We start from the raw sequence: 12,185 nt of genomic DNA on the forward strand, positions 1-12,185 counted from the left end.
AGAGTGTGTATGTATGTGTAATATCAGTGTGTGTATTATATGAGAGTGTGTATGTATGTGTAATATCAGTGTGTGTATTATATGAGAGTCTGTATGTATGTGTAATATCAGTGTGTGTATTATATGAGAGTCTGTATGTATGTGTAATATCAGTGTGTGTATTATATGAGAGTCTGTATGTATGTGTAATATCAGTGTGTGTATTATATGAGAGTCTGTATGTATGTGTATTATATGAGAGTCTGTATGTATGTGTAATATCAGTGTGTGTATTATATGAGAGTCTGTATGTATGTGTAATATCAGTGTGTGTATTATATGAGAGTCTGTATGTATGTGTAATATCAGTGTGTGTATTATATGAGAGTCTGTATGTATGTGTATTATATGAGAGTCTGTATGTATGTGTAATATCAGTGTGTGTATTATATGAGAGTCTGTATGTATGTGTAATATCAGTGTGTGTATTATATGAGAGTGTGTATGTATGTGTAATATCAGTGTGTGTATTATATGAGAGTGTGTATGTATGTGTAATATCAGTGTGTGTATTATATGAGAGTGTGTATGTATGTGTAATATCAGTGTGTGTATTATATGAGAGTGTGTATGTATGTGTAATATCAGTGTGTGTATTATATGAGAGTCTGTATGTATGTGTAATATCAGTGTGTGTATTATATGAGAGTCTGTATGTATGTGTAATATCAGTGTGTGTATTATATGAGAGTCTGTATGTATGTGTAATATCAGTGTGTGTATTATATGAGAGTGTGTATGTATGTGTAATATCAGTGTGTGTATTATATGAGAGTGTGTATGTATGTGTAATATCAGTATGTGTATTATATGAGAGTGTGTATGTATGTGTAATATCAGTATGTGTATTATATGAGTGTGTATGTATGTGTAATATCAGTGTGTGTATTATATGAGAGTCTGTATGTATGTGTATTATATGAGAGTGTGTATGTATGTGTAATATCAGTGTGTGTATTATATGAGAGTGTGTATGTATGTGTAATATCAGTGTGTGTATTATATGAGAGTGTGTATGTATGTGTAATATCAGTGTGTGTATTATATGAGAGTGTGTATGTATGTGTAATATCAGTATGTGTATTATATGAGTGTGTATGTATGTGTAATATCAGTGTGTGTATTATATGAGAAATCTGTATGTATGTGTAATATCAGTGTGTGTATTATTTGAGAGTCTGTATGTATGTGTAATATCAGTGTGTCTGGCACTGCAGGATCTGAGTCCCTAGCGGCATAGTGTGTTACTGATGGTAGCCTTTGTTAAGTTGGTCCCAGCTCTCTGCAGGTCATTCACTAGGCCCCCCCGTGAGGTTCTGGGATGTTTGCTCACCGCTCTTGTGATCATTTTGGCCCCACAGGGTGAGATCTTGCGTGGAACCCCAGATCGAGGGAGATTATCAGTGGTCTTGTATGTCTTCCATTTTGTAATTATTGCTCCCACAGTTGATTTCTTCACACCAAGCTGCTTGTAATTGCAGATTCAGTCTTCCCAGCCTGGTGCAGGTCTACAATTTTGTTTCTGGTGTCCTTCGACAGATCTTTGGTCTTCACCATAGTGGAGTTTGGAGTGTGATTGTTTGAGGTTGTGGACAGGTGTCTTTTATACTGATAACAAGTTCAAACAGGTGCCATTAATACAGGTAATGAGTGGAGGACAGAGGAGCCTCTTAAAGAATAAGATACAGGTCTGTGAGAGCCAGAAATCTTGTTTGTTTGTAGGTGACCAAATACTTATTTTCCACCATAATATGCAAATAAATTCTTTCCAAATCAGACAATGTGATTGTCTGGATTTGTTTCCACATTTTGTCTCTCATAGTTGAGGTATACCTATGATGAAAATTACAGACCTCTCTCATCTTCTTAAGTGGGAGAACTTAGAAACATAGAAACATAGATATTGACGGCAGATAAGAGCCATAGCCCCAGCGAGTTTGCCCGACCTTACCTAACAGTATAAACTTATCTAGTTCGTAGGATAGCCTTATGCTTGTCCCATGCATTTTTAAAGCCCCCCACAGTGTTTCTTGCTACTACCTCTTGAGGAAGTTTATTCCATAAATCAATCACTCTTTCTGTAAAGAAGTGCTTCCTCAAATTACTCCTGAATCTACTACCCTTTAGCTTGAGCTCATGACCCCTTGTTCTTGAATTTTCCATTTTATGTAAAATACCCACAGCCTCAATTTTACTAAAGCCTTTAATGTACTTGAAAGTTGTTATCATATCACCTCTTTCCCTTCTCTCCTCTAAGCTATACATATTTAGGTCATTGAGCCTATCCTGGTAAGTTTTATTTTTTAGACCATGTACCATTTTGGTAGCCCTCCTTTGCACAGATTCAAGTTTGTTAATATCCTTCTGATATGGCCTCCAGAACTGCACACAATACTCAAGATGAGGCCTAACTAATGATCTATAAAGTGGCATAAGAACCTTACTATTTCTGCTGCAAATACCTCTACCAATACATCCAAGCATTCTGCTAGCCTTACTCGCTGCATTACTACATTGTTTACTAAGTTTTAAATCATCTGAAATAATGATTCCCAAGTCCTGTTCCTCATCTGTAACAGTCAGTAAAGTGTCATTGAGTCTGTAATTAACATTTGGATTTTTCTTCCCTAAATGCATTATTTTACACTTTGGTACAAATAATAATAGTCCAAGAGCGCCTATAAGTAGGCTAAGGAAGATATTATCAGATTCAATAAATTCAAATTTATTACAAATCATAAAACATATAACATAATTGTGAATAACATGGATCCATGTATACTATACACATCTAAAAACAATAAAAACAGTTGTCGATTATATCTTGCAAACACTTGTCAAATATAACATTCAAACAGTAAAAATGTTCACCAAAAGGGTATAGTTCCTATGAGGTCTCAAAAATTTTTTTTTGGAGATAAACAAATGGGAATCATAGGAAGATCTTAAACAATAAAAAATCCTTGATGACAAACCCAAAATTGTGCTTGGTTTAAAAAGTTCAGTGATAAAAAGTTCAGTGATAACGTCCAGTGAAATTATCTCAGTGATGTAATAAATAAAAATATATAAAAATATAAAAATATATATGATATATGATCCAGTCAGCCAATCAGATTGAGCTCGCATTCTATTGGCTGATCGGAACAGCCAATAGAATGCGAGCTCAATCTGATTGGCTGACTGGATCAGCCAATCGGGTTGAACTTGATTCTGATTGGCTGATTCCATCAGCCAATCAGAATATTCCTACCTTAATTCCGATTGGCTGATAGAATCCTATCAGCCAATCGGAATTCGAGGGACGCCATCTTGGATGACGTCATTTAAAGGAACAGTCATTCGTCGTTCAGTCGTCGGCCAGGATGGATGTTCCGCGTCGGAGGTCTTCAGGATCCTGCCGCTCCGCTCCGGATGGATGACGATAGAAGATCCCGCTTGGATGAAGACTTCAATCGGATGGAAGACCTCTTCTTGCTCCGCTTGGATGAAGAATTTGGCTCGGCTGGGTGAAGACGACTCAAGGTAGGGAGATCTTCAGGGGCTTAGTGTTAGGTTTATTTAAGGGGGGTTTGGGTTAGATTAGGGGTATGTGGGTGGTGGGTTGTAATGTTGGGGGGGGGGGTATTGTATGTTTTTTTTTTACAGGCAAAAGAGCTGAACTTCTTGGGGCATGCTCCGCAAAGGGCCCTGTTCAGGGCTGGTAAGGTAAAAGAGCTTTGAACTTTAGTAATCTAGAATAGGGTAGGGCATTTTTTTATTTTGGGGGGCTTTGTTATTTTATTAGGGGGCTTAGAATAGGTGTAATTAGTTTAAAATTGTTGTAATATTTTTCTTATGTTTGTAAATATTTTTTTATTTTTTGTAACTTAGTTATTGTATTTAATTAATTTATTGATAGTGTAGTGTTAGGTTTAATTGTAGGTAATTGTAGGTATTTTATTTAATTAATTTATTGATAGTGTAGTCTTAGGTTTAATTGTAACTTAGGTTAGGATTTATTTTACAGGTAAATTTGTAATTATTTTAACTATTTTAGCTATTAAATAGTTCTTAACTATTTAATAGCTATTGTACCTGGTTAAAATAAATACAAAGTTACCTGTAAAATAAATATTAATCCTAAAATAGCTATAATATAATTATAATTTATATTGTAGCTATATTAGGGTTTATTTTACAGGTAAGTATTTAGCTTTAAATAGGAATAATTTATTTAATAAGAGTTAATTAATTTCGTTAGATTAAAATTATATTTAATTTAGGGGGTGTTAGTGTTAGGGTTAGACTTAGCTTTAGGGGTTAATACATTTATTAGAATAGCGGTGAGCTCCAGTCGGCAGATTAGGGGTTAATGTTTGAAGTTAGGTGTCGGTGATGTTAGGGAGGGCAGATTAGGGGTTAATACTATTTATTATAGGGTTAGTGAGGCGGATTAGGGGTTAATAACTTTATAATAATAGGGGTGCGGTCCGCTCGGCAGATTAGGGGTTAATAAGTGTAGGCAGGTGGAGGCGACGTTGAGGGGGGCAGATTAGGGGTTAATAAATATAATATAGGGGTCGGTGGTGTTAGGGGCAGCAGATTAAGGGTACATAAGTATAACGTAGGTGTCAGCGCTTTGCAGTCGGCAGATTAGGGGTTAATTATTGTAGGTAGCTGGCTGCGACGTTGTGGGGGGCAGGTTAGGGGTTAATAAATATAATATAGGGTTCAGCGGTGTTAGGGGCAGCAGATTAGGGGTACATAAGTATAACGTAGGTGGCGGTCGGCAGATTAGGGGTTAAAAAAATGTAATCGAGTGGCAGCGATGTGGGGGGACCTCGGTTTAGGGGTACATAGGTAGTTTATGGGTGTTAGTGTACTTTAGAGTACAGTAGTTAAGAGCTTTATGAACCGGCGTTAGCCCAGAAAGCTCTTAACTACTGACTTTTTTCTGCGGCTGGAGTTTTGTCGTTAGAATTCTAACGCTCACTTCAGACACGACTCTAAATACCGGAGTTAGAAAAATCCCATTGAAAAGATAGGATACGCAATTGACGTAAGGGGATCTGCGGTATGGAAAAGTCGCGGCTGAAAAGTGAGCGTTAGACCCTTTTGTTGAGTGACTCCAAATACCGGCGGTAGCCTAAAACCAGCGTTAGGAGCCTCTAACGCTGGTTTTCACGGCTACCGCCAAACTCTAAATCTAGGCCTTTGTTTTCTGTCCTTAAGCCAGCATTCCACCCAGTTCACAATTTTTGAATCTAGACCAAGGAGATATAGTTTGTGAATAAGTTTATTGTGTGGGACGGTGTCAAATGCTTTGCTGAAATCTAGATATGCTACATCAACTGCTCCACCCTTGTCTAATACTTTTGTTACATAATCAAAGAAGTCAATTAGATTAGTCTGACATGATCTCCCTGAAGTAAAAACATGCTGATTTTGGTCCTCTAAATTGTTTGTCTTTATGTAAGTCATAATTCTTTCTTTTAAGAGGCTTTCCATTAATTTCCCTACTACTGAAGTTAAACTAACTGGCCTGTAGTTGCCAGATTCTTCTCTACTGCCCTTTTTATGAAGAGGTATTACATTTGCTATTCTCCAATCATCTGGGACAGCTCCTGTTAATAGTGACTGATTAAACAGATCAGTTAATGGGACAGTTAGCACTGATCGAAGTTCTTTTAAAACCCTTGGATGAATATTATCAGGACCCACTGCCTTTGTAACATTTGTAGCACAATTGGTGGCTGACTAAATACTTTTTTACCCCACTGTATGTGTAATATCAGTATGTGTATTATATGAGTGTGTATGTATCTGTAATGTGGGTGTATGTGTAATATTAGTGTGGAAGTGTGTGTGCTATATGAGAGTGTGTATGTATGTGTAATATAAATGTTTTTGTTGTAGGAGATTGTATGTATGTGTAATATGAGTCTGTGTGTGTTGTAGGAGAGTGTATGTATGTGTAACATGAGTGTGTCTGGTGTGTGTTGTAGGAGAGTGTATGTATGTGTAATATGAGTGTGTGTGTGTGGTGTGTGTGCTGTAGGAGAGTGTATGTATGTGTAATATGAGTGTGTGTGGTGTGTGTGTGTGTTGTAGGAGAGTGTATGTATGTGTAATGTTTATGTATCTGTAATATATTAGTGTGGAAGTGTGTGTGTTGTAGGAGAGTGTATGTATGTGTAATATGAGTGTGTGGTGTGTGTGTGTTGTAGGAGAGTGTATGTATGTGTAATATGAGTGTGTGGTGTGTGTGTGTTGTAGGAGACTGTATGTATGTGTAATATGAGTGTGTGGTGTGTGTGTGTTGTAGGAGAGTGTATGTATGTGTAATATGAGTGTGTGTGTGTGGTGTGTGTGTTGTAGGAGAGTGTATGTATGTGTAATATGAGTGTGTGTGTGTGTGTGTGTTTTGTAGGAGAGTGTATGTATGTGTAATATGAGTGTGTGTGTGTGTGTTTTGTAGGAGAGTGTATGTATATGTAATATGAGTGTGTGTGGTGTGTGTGTGTGTTTTGTAGGAGAGTGTATGTATATGTAATATGAGTGTGTGTGTGTGTGTGGTGTGTGTGTGTGTTGTATTAGAGTGTATGTATGTGTAATATGAGTGTGTGTGGTGAGTGTTGTAGTAGAGTGTTTGTATGTGTAATATGATTGTGGGTGTGTGGTGTGTGTGTGTGTTGTAGGAGAGTGTATGTATGTGTAATATGAGTGTGTGTGGTGTGTGTGTGTGTTTTGTAGGAGAGTGTATGTATATGTAATATGAGTGTGTGTGGTGTGTGTGTGTGTTTTGTAGGAGAGTGTATGTATATGTAATATGAGTGTGTGTGTGTGTGTGGTGTGTGTGTGTGTTGTATTAGAGTGTATGTATGTGTAATATGAGTGTGTGTGGTGAGTGTTGTAGTAGAGTGTTTGTATGTGTAATATGATTGTGGGTGTGTGGTGTGTGTGTGTGTTGTAGGAGAGTGTATGTATGTGTATTATGAGTGTGTGTGTGGTGTGTGTGTGTTGTAGGAGAGTGTATGTATGTGTAATGCTAGTGTGTGTGTTATAGGAGAGTGCATGTATGTGTAATGCTAGTGTGTGTGTAGGTGTTATATGAGAGTGTGTGTGTTGTATGTGTAAAAGGAGTGTGTGTGTTGTATGAGAGCGTGTGTTGTTTGCTTTTACCTTTTGCAACACTTTCAAGTTTGACTACAATCGGGTATAAAGAACACACACATTTTACTCACCTTGCCAAAAATTGCAGCTATCTTGCATTATTATATTACTTAAAAAATGTTCAGACCAAGCATAAAAATAGGGCCGCAAAGGTATGTGGTATCATTGCACTGCGTCTTGGGGGGGGGGGGGGTTTGAAGAACCCTGCTCTAAACCTAAATGTAAAATTATATATGTTAAAGGGATATTTTAATTTAAAAAAAATGACATGCTCTGATTTATTTATAGCATTTGTATTAGTGACCCTAGATAAGTTCTGCTGTAACCTACACAAAACAGGACACAAACTGGTGATTATCGGGGTTGTGCGACTCGTCCTGCTCAGGCGCTGCAAAACTTACCACTACCTAGCGGGACTTTACCTGTAAATTTAACCACTTTTTGGTGATATTTCCTTAATCACTGCATTCCAAAGATTTGCAAACAAATACATGTGCAGTTCAGGGAAGCCTGATGATTGTTTATTCTTCCCTCCTTTGCTGTGACCAATAAGAGGAAGATATAGATGTGCTCCTGCACTGATTAAGCAAGTGTTGTGTATAATGGACATTTGCAATTTTAGAATTTAAAGGACAAGAACATACAAAACAAAGGTTTCTTTTACAGTACATAATTAAACTTTTTTTTTATGGGAATTAAATGACAAAAAAAAAATATGCATTTATGGATAACATGACATCTATATTTAGTCCCTTTTCTGAATGTAATATTTTGGCTTTGTGTCTCCAGGTTTCACTTGCTACAGTTATTTTTGTAGCCAGCCAGAAAGCTCTGTCACCAGAAGTCAAGACCATCATTAAACAGCAACTTGAAAATGTTTCTAATGGCTGGACTGTCTATAGGATCGCCAGGCAAGCATCCAGAATGGTGAGAGGTTTTTATAGGATGATCAGCTGTTGGATAATTCATCTTTGTCTCATTTTTCAGGTTTTCTATCTGTAATATCCATTGTTTATTGGGATGTGGGATTCATTATAAGGAACTGTGGCTAGGTTACATTACAATAGGTCTGGGTTTTTAGATATAGATAATAAAAATCAATGCTGTAGGTTTCACGCATTCAGCCAAACAAGTTATACGACTATATGGGAGGATTAGCTAAGTTGCAGTTTTAGTGAATACGCTGATTGTCTTATAAGTTTAGCTCTGTAACTGATCTGTGAATATTCTGGCAATGCTTGTTTTCTGGGAGCTGAAATGTTACAAATAGGGACATTTGTTTCTGACAACCAAATGATTAGTTCCCAATGGAGCAATGTAAAAGTTATATTAAATCTAGACTGTCTCTGAATAAATTCACTTTACAGTAATATTAAGTAATTCTCTACCGAAAACAGGCTGTTACTAAAAGCAGCTCATTTAAGCTGGATACAGTGACCCACTCCTTTACGCTGTGTTCTCCTCACCTACCAGCTGTATATGGCAGAAAGATTAAGGGGGGCAGCACAGTGGGGACGTTCTGTAGCTTTTTACCTTCATCTCAATATATATATATATATATATATATATATATATATATATATATATATATATACAAACACACACACACAGAGAAGCACACTCACAGGAACGAACAACTGGCTCAATACTATTGTTAGTCTGTTCTATGGTGATTTACCACCTGGGTGCAGCTTCTTTTAGTCCAGTAATGCTTTTCACAGAGAAGCTGCACCCAGGTGGTAAATCGCCATAGAACAGGCTAACAATGGTTCCTGTGAGTGCACTTCTCTCTGTATGTGTGTGTGTGTGTGTGTGTATATATATGTATATATATATATATATATAGTACAGGGGTATGGTAAATTGCACTATCACAAATATGCCTCCATAAAGGAACGGATTTTCTCTCTCCCACAATTACTCAAAATGGACTGAGTAAATAACAATATCAAAAGTCACAATGTATAATTCATAACATGTGTTTATCCTCTTTTGCGTATCCCCACAAATGGAAACAAAAGTCAACACATCGGTGGTACATTCCACATGTGACAGGCTGTATTCAACATAGAACCAAGAGCTAAATAACGCTCAGGGCAGCATATAGCTTCATTCACTCACCGCTCCTGTGCCACTTAGCTTGGTGTGACGATGTCTCCATGCTGTTTTATCCAGGCTTGTAATGCTGTGTACAGCTTGTGTTCAGTCTGTGAACGCTAGATCCGTGGCTGATGTCTGACTGGTTCCGGTCACGTGGTTCTCCTCGACCAATCACAGCCTGTGCTGTCAGATAGCTCTGTAGATGCAACTTAGCGGAGAGAAAATGGCAAGCTCCCTCTCAAGCCCTGGAGACTGGCCAGATAATCACAGTAGTAAACGCGTAGATCCAAGGCGAGATGAAAGTAAAAACAATATTCTTTATTCGATTTCCACTTAGGATAAAAACAGAAAATCCATGGGGGTCCAGCACATACAATTGTGAGCATACAGTACTCAAGGTGACATGTTCGGTTAAACACCGTAATCATAGCTAAGTTAGTACAGCTGTGCTGACTATTTAAAAGCCAACAATAGTTCTCATTGGTTGACAGTAAAACCAATCCGTACAGATCAAAATTGCATATTAATTAGAAAATACCTTACATTCCCAGGCTACTACTAAATATATAAATGTAAAATATATATCTATCTATATACATAATAACAATACATAAGATGATAAATAAATGAATAAATGAATTCCCCCCACATTTAGAAAATACATATATAAGTATATAAACCACTCATTTAAAGGCATAAATCCAACAAGGATAAGCAGGTGCAAAGCAACATATCTGCATAAAAGATTAGCTCTTTAAAATCATATAAGAGATAAGCTTGGTGGACATAACATTCCATAAAGGGAAAATGTTGTGGGGTGTATTGCACTAATGTATTATTTGCACTAGATACAAAATGAACATTAAATTAAAAAATGTCATGGAGTATTAGAAAGAAACCATGAAGAGCACCAGTGGACTCCAAAATGAGCACAATCTATCTAGGGGATCTCAACCGGATAGGAAATATTTATTTTCATTAATTTATCAGATCGTACCCAAAATTGAGTCCCCCATGGATTTTCTGTTTTTATCTTAAGTGTAAATCGAATAAAGAATATTGTTTTTACTTTCATCTCGCCTTGGATCTATGTGTGTGTGTATATATATATATATATATATATATATATATATATATATATATATATATATATATATATATATATATATATACACACAAGTAGAATCCCGGGATAAACCCAAGAAGCTCAGGGTCTAATAGCGCTCACAATAAATAATAAATATCCAAAAATGTAAATATACATAGAATATATATCCTACAAATGCAAACAGCTGCTGCAATACCAAAAAACGAAGGGAGAATCTCCAATTCTCCCTTCTAAAATACAAAATGATACTAAAATGGTAGGTAAGCGCTGCCTAGCAATAACATAAGTAACCCAAAATAACTATACAAGGTTATTTAAAACTAGTAAAATATGCACATAAATAAATAAATAAATAATAAGATATATTAAAAATATTATTGTAAATATGCAACATATGGTGAAAGTAATACATAAAATAAACACATAGGTAAATAAATTGAAGGAGCGGATGAAAATTCAAACAAATCCAGATATTCTTATGTTCTCAGACAGGTTCCCCCTAAGGGTGTTCACTTACTTGAAAAACCCTCAATCGATGTGAGGTAAGTACAGACGTAATCGCCAATGTATCCCACTGTCTTTGTAGATAACCACGTCACTGTATATAAAGATCCCTCCTGACTCTTGGAATCCCAGAGGTAGAGGGAGAAACTTTCAATCTCACTTTCCTGGTAGGTGATGAGGCTGTATGCACACCTTGTATAGACCAGCAACAGCTGCACATGAAGTATATATATATCAGTGATCTCTGGTTGTCAAGAGAAGTGCATTATATGACTCATCCAGCATCCCTGACCTCTAGTTGAGCAAATATGAGCTAAAATTGTTGGGGGTGGCAGTTTGTTGGGCATCCAATTTGCCAGTGCCAATAGCTGAGTTAGAAAGTCAGTTATTAAAGCAATATAATATATCGGATGTACGTACATATATTGTGTGCTTGTGATGTGACCGCTCCAGTACACGCATGTGTGCGTTCATAACACTGTGGGGCCAAGGACACACATGCAGGCTCTCACCTATGACAGAGGTTGCACAGATTCTCAGATGGCCAGAGAAGCATTTGATAGCTAAAGGTATAGAAAGGTATGTGCATTTTAATTTAAAATAGAAGCATTTGTGCAATGTACGTCCATTAGCAAAAATTCTTCTAGTAAATGTTGTTAAAAAAAAAATTCAGCCGCATACGCACATATTCTGTGAAGGGATGTGCACCAGTATTCAAACACCATACCTGCTCAGATTGCTGTTAGTTGTGTGTATTGTTTCTGTGAAGACATCATTTGTGTCATAGAAGCCACAGCTGAGGTGCGGTCCTTGAATACTGGTGCACGGGCCGTCACAACATATGTGCATATGCCTCTGAAATCAGTAATAACTTTTTTGCTAATGGAAGTATATTCCAAAAATGCTTATTTTTTAAATAGAAATACACTTGAGTACGTTTCATTTTTGACCTTCCATCCCTTTATAGCAGGGGTATCAAACTCAAAGTATCTGGGGGCAACTGGCCAAATGTTGTTCTCCCATGGGGGCCGCAATGAACCGAGTAAGTTCTCCGAAACTGGATATACTAGGAAATGGAAGTGACATTTATCCAAGTAGTAGTGAATAGTGGGAGTTGTAGCCCACAATAGACATACACAGTTGTATATTTATCTTGTGAGTACCAAGTGAAGTGATCATCTTGGAACTGTATAGCAATATAAAAAGTAATATTTACTCAACGCAGTGCGTGGTGGGAGTCTACACTAGATGCTTTGTCTTTATATTTGTCTTGTGACTG

The 12,185-nt window shown here is 36.9% G+C and overlaps 1 protein-coding gene across 1 annotated transcript in view; it reads left to right on the forward strand.

Moving 5' to 3' along the window:
• Positions 1–12,185, forward strand: part of INTS7 (integrator complex subunit 7) — a 214,713-nt gene that overhangs the window by 73,671 nt on the left and 128,857 nt on the right. Inside the window, exon 12 of the mRNA XM_053712433.1 lies at positions 7,984–8,121. Within this exon, the coding sequence (XP_053568408.1) occupies positions 7,984–8,121 (138 nt within the window). The remainder of the gene's footprint in view (positions 1–7,983; positions 8,122–12,185) is intronic.

Source organism: Bombina bombina, chromosome 4 (assembly GCF_027579735.1).
Source record: "Bombina bombina isolate aBomBom1 chromosome 4, aBomBom1.pri, whole genome shotgun sequence".
NCBI classification, from domain to species: domain Eukaryota; kingdom Metazoa; phylum Chordata; class Amphibia; order Anura; family Bombinatoridae; genus Bombina; species Bombina bombina.